General features: G+C 41.1%; 1 protein-coding gene and 1 pseudogene across 1 annotated transcript; both read left to right on the forward strand.

The window, feature by feature from the left end:
- The first annotated feature begins 208 nt into the window (after positions 1 to 208).
- On the forward strand, positions 209 to 2,567 carry LOC126616614 (cytochrome P450 81E8-like). Its single transcript, XM_050284687.1, has 2 exons — positions 209 to 1,169; positions 1,803 to 2,567. The coding sequence occupies exons 1-2, from the start codon at positions 279 to 281 to the stop codon at positions 2,409 to 2,411; spliced, it is 1,500 nt and encodes a 499-aa protein (XP_050140644.1). The 5' UTR covers positions 209 to 278; the 3' UTR covers positions 2,412 to 2,567.
- A 156-nt stretch (positions 2,568 to 2,723) lies between these two features.
- Positions 2,724 to 20,697, forward strand: LOC126617224 (peroxisome biogenesis protein 6-like; annotated as a pseudogene).

The raw sequence follows: 20,697 nt of genomic DNA on the forward strand, positions 1-20,697 counted from the left end.
AACTTGAAATTAGTTGGGTTTGGACATTTCAATACCATTAACAGTGTTTGGGAGGGGAAAAAAATTTGAGAATCTTTGAAAAGTCAGAACCATCACGTTAGTGCATACGTTAGTGCCTACGTAAGATTCCCGAGTGATGAAGAAATCAATTTTTTCATTGTCCTCCGTACCTCCCTGTACATATAAATACCGCAGCTTTGGTTTATATGAAACCAAATCCAAATAAAAACTCAACAAAATTTCAACCATTCATTAAGCAAACCAAAGCGCACAAAACCATGGAAGACATCTTGTTCTATACATCCCTCTCTCTTATCTTCATTCTCTTCACTTTCAAGTTTTTCCTCCAAACCAACCGTAACAATCACCAAAACCTCCCACCAAGCCCACCTTCTCTTCCAATCATCGGCCACCTCCATCTCCTAAAACCCCCAGTCCACCGAATCTTCCGTCGCCTCTCCCAAAAATACGGCCCCGTCTTCTCTCTCTGGTTCGGCTCACGCCGCGTGGTCATAGTCTCATCCTCATCCGTTGTCCAAGAATGTTTTACAACAAACGACATTGTCTTAGCAAACCGTCCTCGACTGATCATGGGAAAGCACTTGGCCTACAACTACACCAACATAGCGGCGTCCTCATACGGCGACCACTGGCGCAACCTACGCCGCATTGGCGCCGTCGAGATCTTTTCTTCCGCTCGACTCAACACGTTCTCAGACATCCGAAAGGACGAGGTGAGACATTTACTTGTTAAACTCTCACAAAACGCACGCAATGGTTTTGCAAAGGTGGAGCTCAAGTCAATGCTCAATGAGCTGACGTTTAACATCATAATGAGAATGGTGGCTGGGAAGAGGTACTACGGTGATGACGTGTCGGTGGACAAAGAGGAGGCGAGGGAGTTTAGAGAGATTATGAGGGATGCGTTTGCTTATGGCGGGGCTGCGAACCCAGCTGATTTTTTGCCGGTTTTGAATTGGTTTGGGGTTAATGGTTACGAGAAGAAGGTGAAGGCGTTGGCTAAGAGGGCGGATGTGTTCTTGCAGGGTCTCATTGATGAGCGCAGGAGCAAAGGAAGAAATGGCAGTAGTATGATCGACCATTTGCTTTCCCTGCAGGAGTCACAGCCTGAATACTACACTGACCAAATCATCAAGGGTCTTATTATGGTTAGTACACAACTCTATTATCTTCATCTCATGCATTTTTTTTTATTACCATATAGCTTTGATTTTATAAAGGAGTCAATAGAAAGATAAGGGTGTTAATTTATTTGTTTCATTAATCCAAAAGAAAAATATAATGCTAGGTACATATTATGATATATTTCGTTATCCTTTATTTTTATTTTAAGAATAATGTTAGGCACTTCAAATTTTTACACGAAATTTGTGCACTAAACACGTGGCACCAATCAAATTTGTATTTTATTCAAGTTGAAATTGAAGCTAGAACATAGCTAATCAAATTTGTACTTTAATTCAAGTTGAAATCTGATTAATAATTGTAATAAAAAAATTTGTGGTGTAGAATGTTCAACTTGATTTGGTGTATGGAGTATGATTATCTCCTCTCTTTTTTCCCCTCCCCTTCCCTCCCCTCCTATTTGAACGGTCACGGTTAAGGCACGTTGACATTTTATATTAATTTTTTATAGTAAGAGAAAAACAAAATAGAGAATGTGAGAGGAGGGGATGAAAGAGGATGGCAAGAGAATGAGAGAGAATCCTAATCCTTGGTGTATATAGCACCACCTTTATTTTAAACTATTAATTAACCAAATATTAATCAATTTTCATCAGGTCATGTTATTGGCGGGTACTGACACATCAGCTGTGACACTGGAATGGGCCATGTCCAATCTACTTAACCATCCACGCGTGCTCCAAAAGGCCAAATCTGAACTAGATGCTAAAGTTGGTAAAGAAAACTTGGTGGATGAACCAGACATCTCCAAACTACCCTACCTACAAAGCATCATCTCCGAGACGCTCCGATTATGCCCGGCGGCTCCATTGCTACTACCACATTTCACATCTGATGATTGTATTATCGGAGGCTTTGACGTGCCACGTGACACAATGGTATTGGTCAATGCATGGGCGGTACACAGAGATCCTGAATTGTGGGATGAACCTGAAAGCTTTAAGCCTGAGAGGTTCGAAAGTGGTGAAGATTTTTCACATAAACTCATTCCATTTGGAATGGGAAGAAGGGCTTGCCCTGGAGCAGGCCTAGCGCAGCGTGTGGTGGGATTGACTTTGGGGTCATTGATTCAATGCTTCGACTGGAATAGAGTGGGTGAGGAAATGGTTGACATGACTGAGGGCAAGGGACTCACAGCACCTAAAGCCATTCCATTGGAGGCTATGTGTAAAGCACGAACTATTGTGAGCAAGGTTTTATCTTAAGTTGTGGATAATATTGTGTTAACCACAGTATGTACAATAATCGAGCATTGTATAAGCTCATATATTTACTCTTACAGTAAATTCAATTAACCACATCATGTGGTTTTGTTAAATTACTTTTTGTGACAAATTAAAATAACAAATTTGCTTTCTTTAGTTGGATTTTTTTAAAAGTTGTACTAGCTCCAGATTAAGGGTATTAAATAAAAGATTGAGACTTCAAAAAGTTGCGTTGGTTTTAGTGAATAAAAGATGATTGGGCTCTCGAAAATTTGTGTTTCCTTCCTTATAATGAATTGAATAATTTCTGATGTTGAAAATAGTTTCCCGTGCATTTTGAACGTGTCCATTTTGAACTTACAAACATTTAACTAAAATTAGTTTCCGAACATTCACTATTCTAGTATCCAAATGTCCTTCTCTTTCACCAACCTTCATTGGATTGTCTTCTCCATCGCCGTCATTGCTGGCCGGTAGCCCACCCCTTCCACCACCTCCCCCACGCATCTCCTCCTCTTTCTCTCATTAGAGGGGAAGACACTCTGGCATCTTATTTTGGAGAGAAGGTGGACGATGAAGTGAGTGGGAAAGACGTTGAGGCTTCTGTCGTTGGATTGCAGTTGGAGCCTCAGGCTCAGTTGCCAAGATATGCTCCGCACTTGAGAGCTTCTTTCGTGAAGATACCGGAATGTGGAACACTTGACTCTATTAAAGGCAATTCATCCATTGAATACGAAGATCGTCAAGAAATGATAGATTTGGCACTACATAACTACTTCGGAGTTGATAGGTATCTAGCAAGAGGTGATATTTTCAGTATTTGCATTGATTGGAGTTGCAAGTCATCGATGTGCATTCCTTGAAAACAAAGGTCACAAGATGCAAACAAAGGTGATATTGTTCTTTGGTTACTTCTATACTCGTATATATTATAATGTACCAAGTCTGATCACGGTGTAAATTAATATTCTTAGGTTGTGGCCATGGAACCTTCAGACGACCCGAGTCTCCGAGTTAATCATTCTCAAACAGCCAAAGGTAACTAAACCGAAAAAAAAAGTTTGATTCTTATTCCCGCTTCAGAACGTGTACGTAACTACATTGGTTAGAGTAGATGGATCCCCCTTATGCACCTAAGTTCAATTCTCATTCAAAACTTAATTATGGCTAACTCATTGTGTAGACTATAAGCTTTTCCTCGAGTCTTCGAATTTCAACGAATCTAACTGTACTTTGTTTTGTAACGACCTAAAATATTATACTCGAAATCGAAAGGAAACACTGTGATCAAAATTGTATCTTATGTTGGTACCAACTTCTAACAATTTTATATTAAGCATATAGCTTGTATACGTTTTGACGATGTGGGACACATGGTCATAATTACGAACTCATCCATGCTTGTAAACGAGTATAAAAAATTTGTAAAATATTTAGTTTAAAGTACATGCACATGCAACGAAAATGCGGGTGCTAATCCGTTATACTCAGCGAGTTTAAGAATTTTATGGACCTTGTGTTATCTATCACGATCGGCATGACTTACAATCCCAATACATTTATGAAATAAAACCAGATCACAAACTTCTTCAGACAATAATCATAAGTTCATAACAACAATTTAAACCCTATCACCAATATATATGGCTGTGGCAAGCATTAGTGATCATAGTCCTCTGATCAATACTTTGTTAACCCGCCAGAGATCGACCGGGGTCGGGCCAGGATAAATCCTCCATGGACATAGCTTGAATTATAGAACTTAAATCTGTTGTACAAGCTAATAGCTGGTTTTAACGGGTGCCTATTAACAACCCAATAAGCTGATTTGACATCTCTAAGAACGAGAATCAATATAAAAAAGGTGGAGGTCAGTTGGAAGCGGGGAAAGAGGTGACCGAGCCCTCCCATGCTTTGATAAGCCATGGCCCCGAGCCCTCCATGCTCTGATAAGCCATGGGCGCTTCAGGACGACTCACTAAGCCACAATTTTTATATGTTCTTACCAGAACTAGTCGTACTTATGGTTGCACCTCTTTTCTTAGGCCAACTTAACAACTTCCACATCCCACCTTTATTGCCTCCACATTGGATCGTAAGCTTGCGTTACTAAGCTCAGCAATCTAAATCCCATAAATTTGGTCATATAAAGCACGAGGCTTGAACATGCTTTTCCGATGTGGTATTTATGCATTTTTTTTTTCTTGTTATTCAGCTTAAAATCCTTCGTTTTGTTTGATTACAAATAAATACACAAATAATTGCTCAGTGACTACTTTGTTGTTCTTGAATTCTATAAATTGAATTGCAAGTCAAAGTCAATGTTTACCCATTCTTGCAACCAAAGGTCCCACAATACAATCGAGTTTGAGTTCCCTTCTCGCAGACGTGGGTCTGGCGATATGGTTCAAAGCGGATGATTTTCTCAGTTCAAATTTCTCTTCTCGCATTTTAAGTTAGGTTAAAGTCGAATATCAGTTGTATAAAATGAATTAACATATGACTGAAAAATTCATGAATTTATGATGTAACCATTCTAATAACAATTCCAATATCCGACCACCAGCATCATCAGACAAAGTTAAAGTAGTAATCAAATTTTAAACGAACAATTAGTTCAAATGGTTAAGAGCGTTTATTCTTGTACCGAGATTATGTATTTGAAACTCTCTTCACAATATCGCTTATATAAAAGAAAAAGTGTAACATATCAGATACATGGCCTCTTGCTTCTTCCAAATTCAGTTACGTCGCACTCTTTAGCAAAGCAAATCGACACCTGCCTTCACCAACTCACCAAATCCGTACATAAAGTGATTTTTACACTCTTTTTAACTTCTTACACACTACTTCTTATTTATGACAATCAAATTGAATATGTCAAATAAAATCAACAGTCAAAATAAAACATGGATATGTAATAGTCTAAAAAGATGTGTGATTATTATTTCTCATTACATAAACGGAAATCGCGGTTCGAAAATTTGGTACAAGCCCAATTAGCAACAAAGCCCATTCAATTTCCAGTTCCAAAAAGAGAAACAGCTAACGTTAAAACGGTTATACTGCTACGTCACTGAACGCAGACGCAGGGCAGAAGCAGCTGAAGAGCTCATCGATTTCGCGCTATTTCTGTATATAATTATATATAATCTGCACCTGATATGTATCTATAGGTTCCGTTCCAATGGTGGAGAAGAGGAGGAGGAACCCACTGGTGCTGACTTCCACCAAAAATCTCATCAATTCCGTACTGAGTGAAGGCCACCGCGTCGACGGCAGCGGCGATGGTGACGCGTCGACGAGCTTGCAGTTGCCGCCGGGGATCCTCCGGCTGTCCAAGGACAGAGCGGTCATTTCAAGCAGCCCCAAATTGGCCTCTCTCGACGACTCTGCTTTGGTCGGGCTTTCCACTCCCGCCCTCAAACGGCTCTCAATCACCTCCGGCTCACTGGTAATTATTTCAATGTTGATTTATATAAATTTTGCTGCTTTCTTGTTTGGCTGGCGAGAAAATTGATGAAAGTACAAGAATTTACACTTGAATCCGAGCTCAAATTGCACAGCTGAAGACTGAAGTTATCGAAATTTCGATTTTCGAATAAATTATAATAGAAATTTATTGATTTTGAATACATAATGTGATTTTATAGAATGTCGAATTTCGATTTTGGAAAGAATTGAAATTCATAGTTGGATTTTTCGGGTTTAAGATTATACTAGAATTGAAAACTCCGAACAACCGTGACTGCGCTGCAAAGATTGAGCAAACCTTGTCCGAGTTTTCCCACGCAATGCTTGTTTTGCCTTGTTGTGCATTTCCTGAAAATGATCGAATGTCGTTGAAGCGGGAAGTTGCCTATATATCACCTCTATTAGCATTTAACCTTGACTTGCACACATTGTGCTTCAAATCACTCGCTCATAGAGGGGAAGACACTCTGGCTTCTTATTTTGGAGAGAGTGGACGATGAAGTGAGAGGGAAAGACGTTGAGGCTTCTGTCGTTGGATTGCAGTTGGAGCCTCAGGCTCAGTTGCCAAGATATGCTTCGCACTAAAGAGCTTCTTTCGTGAAGATACCGGAATGTGGAACACTTGACTCTATTAAAGGCAATTCATCCATTGAATACGAAGATCGTGAAGAAATGATAGATTTGGCTTTACAAGGAGTTGATAGGTATCTAGCAAGAGGTGATATTTTCAGTATTTGCATTAATTGGAGTTGCAAGTCATCAATGTGCATTCCTTGCAAACAAGGGTCACAAGCTGGAAGCGATAACATCTATTTCAAGGTAATTTTCCTGTATTGTTCTTCCTATAAAAAAAAAGAATCTTAATATTGTTCTTTGCTTACTTTTATACTCACATATATTATAGTGTACCAAGTCTGATCACGGTGTAAATTAATATTCTTAGGTTGTGGCCATGGAACCTTCAGACGACCCCAGTCTCCGAGTTAATCATTCTCAAACAGCCCTTGTGCTTGGAGGGAGTGTCTCTTCTTCTGTACCCCCAGACTTATGGATTGCTGAACAACAAGGTTTTGCACCTTTGCAAGGGGACACCGTAAAAATATTGGCTTCCATACTTACACCACCGCCCATCAGCACTATCTTCAAAATTCAGAGTTTCAGTTCTCCTGTATGGATTGGCTGGTGAGTTTGATTTTTCCTTTTGTAGTTTTCTTTGCATGGTGGCTTTGATGTTTATATTGGAAGGGCCTCTAACAAGATTGCTAATTTGCAACCGTATGCAATAATGATTGAACCTATTACCAGTTGGTAACAACAATGGTAACCAAAAAACTGTTTGCCTTGGTTAAGATCTATGTTGCACGGATATCCGGGTGGGGGTATCCGGTACGATACGGTACGCCGATACGGCAAATTTCTAAAAACAAGGATACAATACGGCAAGGATACAACAATTGAAATAAATATATATTGTAAAATATATTTCATAGGGTCATGTTTCATTATATAAGTTAAATCACAAAAAGAGTGAAACATTCATCTTCAGAAGTTGGAATAACTTCTGAAGTGGCTTCACTTATCAGGGAATTCACTGAGCCAATTTATGATGATGGAGACATGGATTCCGAAGAAAAACATAATGGCGATATTGTAAGATGCAACTGTTTTAGTTCCACATATCTTGGTTTAGGGACACTTAGTTGAAGAATGAACATCTACTACTCTGTACCTCTTTATTTTGTGTGTGTGTCCATTGATCTATAATTTTATTGTTTATTATTTTAATCTTAGTAACCTAAATCGTAGAGGAAGACCTAGGAAAATTTTGGAAGAGACCCTAAGAAAAGACTTGAGTACTTGGATCTAACGGAGGACATGACACAAAACCGAGCGCAATGGCGTTCTAGGATTCATATAGCCGACCCCACTTAGTGGGAAAAGGCTTTGTTGTTGTTGTTGTTGTTGTTGTTAACCTAAATCGTATTGGGGCATGAGCAGGATGCTGGGAAGATAGGAAGGCATCGGGTGCTGTTAGTTGCAGCTGCTGACAGTTCTGAAGGTCTACCACCAACTATTAGACGCTGCTTTAGCCATGAAATAAGTATGGGTCCTTAGACCGAAGAACAAAGGGTGAAAATGGTGACAACAGTCTCTGCAAACGGCTTTTGAACTCTTTTCTAATGTATGTGAGTAAATGTGTTGTTTATGTGCCTTTTTTGTGTGGTTGTGTTTATAGAAGCATAAGCTATTCCAAAAAACTTAAGCCACTAGGATATGGCTGAGTATTTTATATTCTTATAACTATGATTTACTCTTATTTTTGTTGAAGTTGTTATAAGATCTGCTACATAAGGATACCCCGCATGGTACTCAATGTAGTTTTTTTACCGGATCCTAACTGGTCACTTTGATGGATCCGATTGTTGTTATTTGCAGACTGGTTCAGAGGAGTTTATAAAGGATATAGTTGCGCAGACATCTGGTTTCATGCCTAGAGATATTCGTGCTTTGATTGCTGATGCTGGTGCTAACTTGATTTCCAAAGGCAATGTTCCAATTAACTCTGTTAAGTCGGAGGAATCAGATGGATCTCTCAGATCTGATGCGGAATCTGATAGTAAGTCCTCTGAAGTTGCACCTCAGGTTCTGGGGAAAGACAACTTGACTAAGGCATTGGAGCATTCAAAGAAAAGGAATGCATCAGCCCTGGGTACACCAAAGTTAATTTAGAGACAAGACTAACTTTGGTTCAATATTTTATCCTTTCTTAGAGTTTTCTCCTTTATGTGGGAAGTAATAAAGAGCTTTACTGCTAGAATCAGCCGGCAGTGAAGTAGTAATCTCATAGAAAATTTTCGAGTATGATATACAAGGAATTTTTAAGTCATTTTTCCTATAGGTCCCTAATGTGAAATGGGAAGATGTTGGCAGTCTTGAGGATGTGAAGAAATCGATTCTGGATAGTGTTCAGGTAGGTGCTCTTTGTATCTCTAAGCCTTAGTATGTTCATTACCAAGATTACAGTCTTCGGAAATTGGAAGTCTCTTTCACTGTACTCAGTCCCTTTTGTTGTATTGTTGTATTTGTAGCTACCTCTTCTGCACAAGGACTTGTTTTCATCTGGTTTATGAAAGCGGTCTGGTGTTCTTCTATATGGCCCAACCAGAACTGGGAAAGTAAGTTTCTCTCTAACTGTTTTGAGGACTTTTGCCCTCTTCCTCACATTAAGCTATTTGTTTGACCACCATTATTTTTGTTATTCAAACCTCAGACTCTACTGGCAAAAGCCGTTGCAACTGAGTGTTCCCTGAACTTTCTCAGTGTAAAAGGACCTGAACTAATCAATATGTACGTAGGAGAGTCAGAAAAGAATGTTAGAGACATTTTCCAAAAGGTAAAGAATACCACTATGATCAGTATCCCTTCAGTGAAAGAATCTTATGGTCAGAACATCCATTTCCACTCACAATTAAGTGATATTGCACATACTTTGCAGGCCAGATCAGCACACCAACAACAACAACAACAACAAAGCCTTTTCCCACTAAGTGGGGTCGGCTATATGAATCCTAGAACGCCATTGCGCTCGGTTTTGTGTCATGTCCTCCGTTAGATCCAAGTACTCTAAGTCTTTTCTTAGAGTCTCTTCCAAAGTTGTCCTAGGTCTTCCTCTACCCCTTCGGCCCTGAACCTCTGTCCCGTAGTCACATCTTCGAACCGGAGCGTCAGTCGGCCTTCTTTGCACATGTTCAAAATCACCGGAGCCGATTTTCTCTCATCTTTCCTACAATTTCGGCTACTCTTACTTTACCTCGGATATCCTCATTCCCAATCTTATCCTTTCTCGTGTGCCCACACATCCCACGAAGCATCCTCATCTCCGCTACACCCATTTTGTGTACGTGTTGATGCTTCACCACCCAACATTCTGTGCCATACAACATCGCTAGCCTTATTGCCGTCCTATAAAATTTTCCCTTGAGCTTCAGTGGCCTACGACGGTCACACAACACGCCGGATGCACTCTTTCCATCCAGCTCGTATTCTATGGTTGAGATCTCCATCTAATTCTCCGTTCTCTTGCAAGATAGATCCTAGGTAGCGAAAACGATCGCTTTTTGTGATCTTCGCTAGATTGCTCCGGTCATTAGTGTGGATAAGTATATAAATGGATAGAGATAGGAAAGCAAACACAAGATGTACGTGGTTCACCCAGATTGGCTACGTCCACGGAATAGAAGAGTTCTCATTAATTGTGAAGGGTTTACACAAGTACATAGGTTCAAGCTCTCATTTAGTGAGTACAAGTGAATGATTTAGTACAAATGACATTAGGAAATATTGTGGGAGAATGATCTCGTAATCACGAAACTTCTAAGTATCGGAGTGTGGTGTCGTCTTGACTTGCCTTATCTGTCTCATAGGTAGATGTGGCATCTTCTCTGGAAGTACTCTTCCTCCATCCAGGGATGGTATCTTTAACTGGTGGAGATGCACAAGGTAATGTATCAATTTCACTTGAAGCTTACTTGTAGTTTCAGGCTTGGTCAAGCGCGATACAAACCATGTAGTAGGAGTCCCCCAAGTCGCCGAGCTAGGGGGTCTGCTGAAAGAGGTGACAGACAAGGTAAGCAATCAGAGCTCCGACTGATTGTTCACCTTCTCCCCATCTTGCAGCAGCATGAAGGATAAAGAGAAGAAAAATGAGAAGAGATGATATGAGATACTTTTGCTTTTGAAGAAGTAACTTTCCACAGGCTTATTCTTGAACTGAGCTGGAGGGTTTTCTGGTTTCCTCCAGAGTATAAGGCCGACTGAAGAATTTGAGGGTCAAAACAAGTCCATCAAATCTAGAGTACGTTCCACCCTGCTGATATGGGATACTTTTGCTTTTGACAGAGTAATGAATGTATCGGCACGTGTGCTGTTACGCTTGTCTCCACATGCTTCCTTGTATCCTTCGCACTTGCCCTATCTGTTCCTCAAGCAGATGCGGAATCTTCCCTGGAAACATAAGATGTTGAAGATGAGTACTCGAGAGCAATGCCAGGTAAGTAATCAGGTAAGGGGTTCCAGGCAGTCAGTTCCTGGCTGGAAGCTTGATTCCAAGTGCTGACTGATTGCTCTCTTTCTCCTTGTCTTGCAGGTAAAAACAAGGCCAAAAGAAAAGACAGGAAAAAAGCATGATATGGGATACTCTTGCTTTTAACCCTGATGATATGAGATATTCTTGCTCTAGTATAGCTTGTTTGCAGAGGTATTATCGGGGGGAAAGAAAGCTGAATATTTCGAAAGGCTTCGTTGGGAGTGCCCTCTCAGATATGATGAAGGGTTGAGCATTTTTGCAGGTCTGCCTGTCCGTTGGGGATGGAGGTCGACATATATAGGAGTCTCCCTAACAACAAGTAGTAATGCTATTCCTTTACCCTGCTTGGTCATAGCACGGTAGTGGGAGCTGCCAGTTTCACATGTTTTAACTCTGTCAGAGCACTTTGAAAAAGTGGTCTGTGGTATCTGGCTCTCGAGATTCGGAGAACGATGCCTCTTCGATTTTTGAGAAAGCAATCATGCTGGGGGTATGACTCTCGAGATTCGGAGAGCAGTGTCTCTTCGATTTTTGAGGAAGTAATCATGTTGGGAGTCTGGCTCTCGAGATTCGGAGGGTGGTGCCTCTTCGATTTTGGAGCAAGCAATCTTGTTGGGAGTGTTTTCTCGAATGTGAGTAAAGGTTGGGCATGTTTGCTAGTCTACCTTGCCACGAAGCACAAAGGTTGACACACAGGGACTTTCCAATTATCCAGCAATGGTACTGTTCCTTTACCCTCTCTTCGATTTTGAGAAAGTAGTCATGTTGGGAGTCTGGCTCTCGAGATTCGGAGGACGGTGCCTCTTCGATTTTGGAGCAAGCAATCTTATTGGGAGTGTTTTCTCGAATGTGAGTAAAGGTTGGGCATGTTTGCTAGTCTACCTTGCCACGAAGCACAGAGGTTGACACACAGGGACTTTCCAATTATCCAGCAGTGGTACTGTTCCTTTACAGTTGTGGGTAATAATATGGTAGCTAGACCTTCAAAATTTATGTGTCTAAACTTTTGTTAGTGCTGTTTCTTTGCTATTCTTTTACCTTTCTTGGTCAGAGCGATGTAGTGGGAGCTGCAAGCTTCACGTACTCAATTTTGGCAGAAAACTTTGGCAAAGTTATTTGTGGTACCCATGAGCTATTGTTGCGTGTGGGAAGTGGGTGATTGAACAGTAAGATTCATGTGCTTTCTACTTCACCAAAAGTCTTCGACAGAATGCCCATAATTTCTGCAAAGCTGAGTGTGCGTGTGACAGGTGTTGACAAGGCTAGAAAAGTAGGGCCTCTTCGATTTCTGAGATCGGCCCTCGTGGTCTCTGAGCAGCCCAGCTTTTGAGAAAGCGAGCGCCTCTTCGATTGATTCGGAGAACGATGCCTCATCGATTTTTGAGAAAGCAATCATGCTGGGGGTCTGGCTCTCGAGATTCGGGGAGCAGTGTCTCTTCGATTTTTGAGAAAGTAATCATGTTGGGAGTCTGGCTCTCGAGATTCGGAGGGCGGTGCCTCTTCGATTTTGGAGCAAGCAATCTTGTTGGGAGTGTTTTCTCGAATGTGAGTAAAGGTTGGGCATGTTTGCTAGTCTACCTTGCCACGAAGCACAGAGGTTGACACACAGGAACTTTCCAATTATCCAGCAATGGTACTGTTCCTTTACCCTCTCTTCGATTTTTAAGAAAGTAGTCATGTTGGGAGTCTGGCTCTCGAGATTCGGAGGACGGTGCCTCTTCGATTTTGGAGCAAGCAATCTTATTGGGAGTGTTTTCTCGAATGTGAGTAAAGGTTGGGCATGTTTGCTAGTCTACCTTGCCACGAAGCACAGAGGTTGACACACAGGGACTTTCCAATTATCCAGCAGTGGTACTGTTCCTTTACCCTTGTGGGTAATAATATGGTAGCTTGACCTTCAAAATTTATGGGTCTAAACTTTGTTAGTGCTGTTTCTTTGCTATTCTTTTACCCTTCTTGGTCAGAGCGATGTAGTGGGAGCTGCAAGCTTCACGTGCTCAACTTTGGCAGAGAACTTTGGCAAAGTTATCTGTGGTACCCATGAGCTATTGTTGCGTGTGGGAAGTGGGTGATTGAACAGTAAGATTCATGTGTTTTCTACTTCCCCAGAAGTCTTTGACAGAATGCCCATAATTTCCGCAAAACTGAGTGTGCGTGTGACAGGTGCTGACAAGGCTGGAAAAGGCTGGAAAAGTAGGTGCCTCTTCGATTTCTGATATCGGCCCTCGTGGTCTCTGGGGAGCCCAGCTTTTGAGAAAGCGAGCGCCTCTTCGATTTTTGAGATCGGCCTTCGTAGTCTTTGAGCAGCCCAACTTTTGAGAAAGCAAACGCCTCTTCGATTTCTGAGATCAACCCTCGTGATCTCTAAGCAGCCCAGCTTTTGAGAAAGCAAACGCCTCTTCGATTTCTGAGCAGGCGCCTCTTCGATTTCTGAAGCTTCGTCGAGTGCAGATTTTTATAGGGGCTGGCATTAAGTTCCAAAGCACACTTGAATCTCCACCAGTAGAAGCTTCATTCTTGCACTTCTAAGATCTTGATTTGTCCGACCTCTTCTCTCTTCAACACCTTTGAAAATGTCTGGCCCCTCCGACCGTCGTTTTGACTTGAACCTTGTTGAAGAGGCAGCCCCGCCTTCTCCAGACAACATATGGCGCCCATCCTTCGTCTCCCCTACTGGTCCTCTTACCGTTGGGGATTCCGTGATGAAGAATGATATGACCGCTGTGGTGGTGGCCAGGAACCTTCTCACTCCCAAAGATAACAGACTACTTTCCAAACGGTCTGATGAGTTAGCTGTTAAGGATTCGCTGGCTCTCAGTGTTCAGTGTGCAGGTTCTGTGTCTAATATGGCCCAACGCCTATTTGCTCGAACCCGCCAAGTTGAATCATTGGCGGCTGAAGTGATGAGTCTCAAACAGGAGATTAGAGGGCTCAAGCATGAGAATAAACAGTTGCACCGGCTCGCACATGACTATGCTACAAACATGAAGAGGAAGCTTGACCAGATGAAGGAAACTGATGGTCAGGTTTTACTTGATCATCAGAGATTTGTGGGTTTGTTCCAAAGGCATTTATTGCCTTCGTCTTCTGGGGCTGTACCGCGTAATGAAGCTCCAAATGATCAACCTCTGATGCCTCCTCCTTCTAGGGTTCTGTCCAGTACTGAGGCTCCAAATGATCCCCCTCCGATGCCTTCTCTTTCTGGGGCTCTACCGACTGCTGAGACTTCTCCTAAGCAACCTTTGTGAAGGCTCCCTCTTGTGTGCTTATTTTGACTCATGTATATGTACATATTTGTAGCTTATCGGGGATATCAATAAATAAACTTTCCTTCATTTCAACGTATTGTGTTAAATACACCAAAGCCTTCTTCGCTAAGTTCTTTGAATTTTCTTTTGTTAAAGCTTGTATGTTGAAGCTTTCTGAGTGGAGCATGTAGGTTGGGGTAGTGTTCTCTTAATTTCCCGAATGAGGAAAACTTCTCGGTTGGAGACTTGGAAAATCCAAGTCACTGAGTGGGATCGGCTATATGAATCTTAGAACGCCATTGTGCTCGATCCTGTGTCATGTCCTTCGTTAGATCCAAGTACTCTAAGTCTTTTCTTAGAGTCTCTTCCAAAGTTTTCCTAGGTCTTCCTCTACCCCTTCGGCCCTGCACCTCTGTCCCATAGTCGCATCTTCTAATCGGAACGTCAGTAGGCCTTCTTTGCACATGTCCAAACCACCGTAACCGATTTTCTCTCATCTTTCCTTCAATTTCGGCTACTCCTACTTTACCCCGGATATCCTCATTCCTAATCTTTTCCTTTCTCGTGTGCCCACACATCCAACGAAGCATCCTCATCTCCGCTACACCCATTTTGTGTACGTGTTGATGTTTCACCGCCCAACATTCTATGCCATACAGCATCGCCGGCCTTATTGCCGTCTTATAAAATTTTCCCTTGAGCTTCAGTGGCATACGGCGGTCACACAACACGCCGGATGCACTCTTCCACTTCATCCATCCAGCTTGTATTCTATGGTTGAGATCTCCATCTAATTCTCCGTTCTTTTGCAAGATAGATCCTAGGTAACGAAAACGGTCGCTCTTTGGTATTTCTTGATCTCCGATCCTCACCCCTAACTCGTTTTGGCCTCCATTTGCACTGAACTTGCACTCCATATATTCTGTCTTTGATCGGCTTAGGCGAAGACCTTTAGATTCCAACACTTCTCTCCAAAGGTTAAGCTTTGCATTTACCCCTTCCTGAGTTTCATCTATCAACACTATATCGTCTGCGAAAAGCATACACCAAGGAATATCATCTTGAATATGTCGTGTTAACTCATCCATTACCAACGCAAAAAGGTAAGGACTTAAGGATGAGCCTTGATGTAATCCTACAGTTATGGGAAAGCTTTCGGTTTGTCCTTCATGAGTTCTTACGGCAGTCTTTGCTCCTTCATACATATCCTTTATAGCTTGGATATATGCTACTCGTACTCCTTTCTTCTCTAAAATCCTCCAAAGAATGTCTCTTGGGACCCTATCATACGCTTTTTCCAAATCTATAAAGACCATGTGTAAATCCTTTTTCCCATCTCTATATCTTTCCATCAATCTTCGTAAGAGATAGATTGCCTCCATGGTTGAGCGCCCTGGCATGAACCCGAATTGGTTGTCCGAAACCATGTCTCTTGCCTTAATCTATGCTCAATGACTCTCTCCCAGAGCTTCATTGTATGACTCATTAGCTTAATACCCCTATAGTTCATGCAATTTTGTACGTCGCCCTTATTCTTGTAGATAGGCACCAAAGTGCTCATTCGCCACTCATTTGGCATCTTCTTCGTTTTCAAAATCCTATTGAAAAGGTCAGTGAGCCATGTTATACCTGTCTCTCCCAAAAGTTTCCACACTTCGATTGGTATATCGTCTGGGCCTATTGCTTTTTTATGCTTCATCTTCTTCAAAGCTACAACCACTTCTTCCTTCCGGATTCGACGATAAAAAGAGTAGTTTCTACACTCTTCTGAGTTACTCAACTCCCCTAAAGAAGCACTCATTTCATGTCCTTCATTGAAAAGATTATGAAAATAACCTCTCCATCTGTCTTTAACCGCGTTCTCTGTAGCAAGAACCTTTCCATCCTCATCCTTGATGCACCTCACTTGGTTTAGGTCCCTTGTCTTCTTTTCCCTTGCTCTAGATAGTTTATAGATATCCAACTCTCCTTCTTTGGTATCTAGTCGTTTATACATATCGTCGTAAGCCGCTAACTTAGCTTCTCTGACAGCTTTCTTCGCCTCTTGCTTCGCTTTTCTATACCTTTCACCATTTTCATCAGTCCTCTCCTTGTATAAGGCTTTACAACATTCCTTCTTAGCCTTCACCTTTGTTTGTACCTCCTCATTCCACCACCAAGATTCCTTTTGGTGTGGGGCAAAGCCCTTGGACTCTCCTAATACCTCTTTTGCTACTTTTCGGATACAACTAGCCATGGAATCCCACATTTGGCTAGCTTCCCCCTCTCTATCCCACACACATTGGGTGATTACCTTCTCTTTGAAAATGGCTTGTTTTTCTTCTTTTAGATTCCACCATCTAGTCCTTGGGCACTTCCAAGTCTTGTTCTTTTGTCTTACTCTTTTGATATATACATCCATCACCAACAAGCGATGTTGATTAGCCACGCTCTCTCCTGGTATAACTTTGCAATCCTTACAAGTTATACGATCCCCTTTCCTCATTAGAAGAAAATCTATTTGTGTTTTTGACGACCCACTCTTGTAGGTGATCACATGTTCTTCTCTCTTCTTAAAGAAGGTGTTGGCTAAGAAGAGATCATATGCCATTGCAAAATCCAAGATAGCTTCCCCATCCTCGTTTCTCTCCCCAAAACCATGGCCACCATGAAAACCTCCATAGTTGCCTGTCTCCCTGCCCACGTGTCCATTTAAATTTCCTCCTATAAATAACTTCTCCGTCTGAGCAATTCCTTGCACCAAGTCTCCAAGATCTTCCCAAAATTTCTCCTTCGAACTCGTATCCAACCCTACTTGAGGTGCGTACGCACTAAATCACATTGATAAGTTCTTGTCCTATTACAATCTTGATTGCCATGATTCTATCTCCTACCCTCTTGACATCTACAACATCTTGTACCAAGGTCTTGTCCACGATGATGCCAACACCGTTTCTCGTTCTATTTGTGCCCGAATACCAAAGTTTAAACCCTGAGTTTTCTAGATCCTTTGCCTTACTACCAACCCACTTAGTTTCTTGTAGGCACATAATATTTATCCTTCTCCTCACCATAACTTCCACTACTTCCATAGATTTTCCCGTTAAGGTTCCTATATTCCACGTTCCTAAACGCATTTTGCTCTCTTGAACTCTACCCTTCTGTCCTAGCTTCTTCACCCTCCCCCGTCTAATAGGATCAAAGTACTTCTTTTGTGTGTCCCGGGTAAAGTTGATAGGAGCATATGCTCCCAAACAACTTTGAGTGGAGTCGTTCGAAAAGAAGTTTCTATGGCCCCCTTGCTCATTTAACACTGCATCCGGGTGCCGATGGAGATACAGCGACCCTTGCTCACTTATCACTGTGCTCAGGCCACACAGCGCGCCACTTACGGGTGACGCCCTAGCTTTAGCGCGATTTTGTTCTGGATTCATTTTCATAAGGATTCGACGTGATCATGGAGTGCCGGCTGTCGACTACCTGACGCCCTCCCCCTCCTCCTTTATCCGGGCTTGGGACCGGCCATGTAAGACATAGGCGGAGTTCCAGATCAGCACACCCATGTGTTATATTTTTTTATGAACTTGATTCTCTTGCTCCAGCTCGAGGTGCCTCTGGGGATTCTGGGGGTGTTATGGACAGAGTGGTTTCTCAGGTGAGGTCTCCTTTTTTTTTTTCCTATGACTTCTGTAGAATCTTTTCTGTGGTTCCGTTGGTATTTTCTGATGTGATAAGTCTTCTGATTTTCAAGATGCTTGCAGAGATTGACGGCCTAAACGATTCAACACAGGTTATTGCCCTGGTATCTTCTTTTCTTATAATCAGAAAGAAACCATACCTCATGCTTCTTTTGGTTTGTCTTAGGACTTGTTTATTATTGGAGCAAGCAACAGACCAGATTTGATTGATCCAACACTTCTACGGCCTGGACGATTTGATAAACTGCTTTATGTTGGAGTAAACTCTGAAGCATCTTACAGAGAACGGTTAGTATTCTCACAATTTCAGTTTCATAATGCATACTTCGTTTAAGAGAATAATCAAATTACGGATGTCAAATGGGTGCTGAAGCTCTTTTTTCTTCACATTTCTTAATGCCATCTCTTCTAGGGTCCTCAAAGCACTTACCCGAAAGTTTAAGTTACATCAAGATGTACCACTTTACTCAATAGCCAAGAGATGTCCCCCGAATTTCACTGGTGCAGATATGTATGCCTTGTGTGCAGACGCTTGGTTTAATGCAGCAAAGCGCAAGGTTAGTCAAGTCAGCACCAAACACTGGATATTTAGTTCTGAACTTCTGATAAACTAAAATTCTTGCTACATGTTAATGCTATCTGATATTTGGGGTGTTAAATGGTAATTAAGAGCGCAAGTGCGTTTATGCTTTATTTCCGTTAAATTTGGAATCCACCCAAAAACCAGTTAACAGACGAGTTGGAGAGACCCAGGATTTCACATGCTAAGATAGAAAAGCTTCGAGTGCTCGATGTAGGACCTTGTGTTATCAAAAACATCCTGGACATTTTTTATCGACACTCGATACAGGTGTAAATTTTTATGACAATAAACTTGGCTAGATAAAGGAATGCTCCTGTATTGATGGTATTTCATGCTTTCTTTCTGGTGCTGACATTTTGTTTCGTGTAGGCTTTGAGTTCGGATTCAGATTCTTCTTGCACAGATGACCAGTCGGACTCTGTTATTGTCGAATATGATGATTTTATCAAGGTATGGCAATTGCTCTTCACTGTGATTGAGGGAAATGTGAATACTTCTGTGTTTTACTAAACAAAGTGCTGCTCTAAAGCCCGTTTCTGAATTATTGCCTGACCGCCTTCTCCTACCGCCTTAGGTCTTACCGAAGCTTTCTCCGTGCCTCTCCATGGCCGAGCTCAGGAAGTACGAGTTGTTGCGTGATCAGTTCGAAGGAGCTCCCAAGTGAGTTCCCATCAGGTTAAAATGATCTGTGGGGAATTCAGATTTTGAATCTCTTATTATATAATCAAATGTATATGATATCAGTGTGTACATCCAGGAAATAAACCACTGCATGTACCATTAATTTAAAAAAAATGTAGAAATTGGATCGAGAGATTTTTCAGTGTGCCGAAAATACGGTTTGGTAGACTAAATGTCATAATACAAGTGGTTGATACTTGAAAATAAAAAATTTTAACCACTTATATTCTGACACTTGGTGTAGCGGACTGTATTCCTGCACACTGAAAAAAAGTTTCACCTGGACCAAATTGGTCGCTTTTAATTAGGACTATTTTCTTCATTGGATCATGTACTTTTTGTAGAGGTTTTTTAGGTATGACTCATATGACAAGTAGGACATCTAATTATAATTGGTAAATTATGTGGCTTACCTCTGGGTCTCTGCTCCACAATATTGTTGTATTGAAGAAAACAAAACAAAACGGTAGTCTATCCTTAAATTAATCTAGACTAAGAGAAAAGGATTCGAGTATACTGGCTAGCCAACTTGGTTAACCTCAAGTCGACTTCGAGCATAAGATATTATAAGGTCTACATAAAATGAGGTTGATTTGGACCAAAATACAAATTGAACTAGAGAAAAAACTAGGTTGATTACGAATGGATTCAAGCCACTAGTACTACAATCTAGTGGTATTTCTCTTCATTTGTAAGTAAGAGGTCTTAGGTTCGACTCTCGCCAAAAGCGAATTTGAACCATATTATTGCTAGTCTATTGTGAGACTAAGCTCATCCCTTCTCCCCTAATGTAGATAATATCATTTGTTAAAAAAAAAAAAATGAATTCAAACTATAAACTTATTATTCTTCTGTATTATAGCAAACGACGAGTTGCTATTATATCATGTGACCGTGTTTCAATATCATATCATAACTTTACAAAACATTCGTTTTTTCCATTTATAATACTAAAATGCTTTTATTTTTCTTTTGTCAATTGGAAATACTAAAAAAATGCTATTTATGCTGCAGTTTGGCGTTTGGATGGTCAAATTAAAGAGCACAAATCCAAGCATATTCTTTCATAATTAGCAAGGAGTATATTCCAAAAACCTTGTTCTACCAACTATACACAGAAGGAGAAAGACATGATTCTCATTAGCGGGAGGCTTGACGATTTCTTGCATGACATACGAGTTAACATGTTAACGAATCAGATTATTATCGGACTATCTATGAGATAATGAATATGACACGTAAACGACATGAACATAATTTGTTTGTCAAGTTTAAAGATTAGGCATGGTAAGTTTTTACATGACTCATTAACCGACACGAAACGACACGATCTATTAATGAGTCTGATCTTTATCTCATTACCTGTTAAAAACCCGTGAGACCCCGATTATTGCCTCTTTTTTTGTAAAAATAATATGGATATCTACGGCTTTCAAGGGCCCCTAAAAATCGTCCTGGAGCTCTTATGTCTTTATTCTCACAGATATTCTGTTACTATGACGAAAATATCTGCAAAATCATATGCCTTTACTGCTTA

This window comes from Malus sylvestris, chromosome 3, assembly GCF_916048215.2.
Source record: "Malus sylvestris chromosome 3, drMalSylv7.2, whole genome shotgun sequence".
Lineage (NCBI taxonomy): Eukaryota > Viridiplantae > Streptophyta > Magnoliopsida > Rosales > Rosaceae > Malus > Malus sylvestris.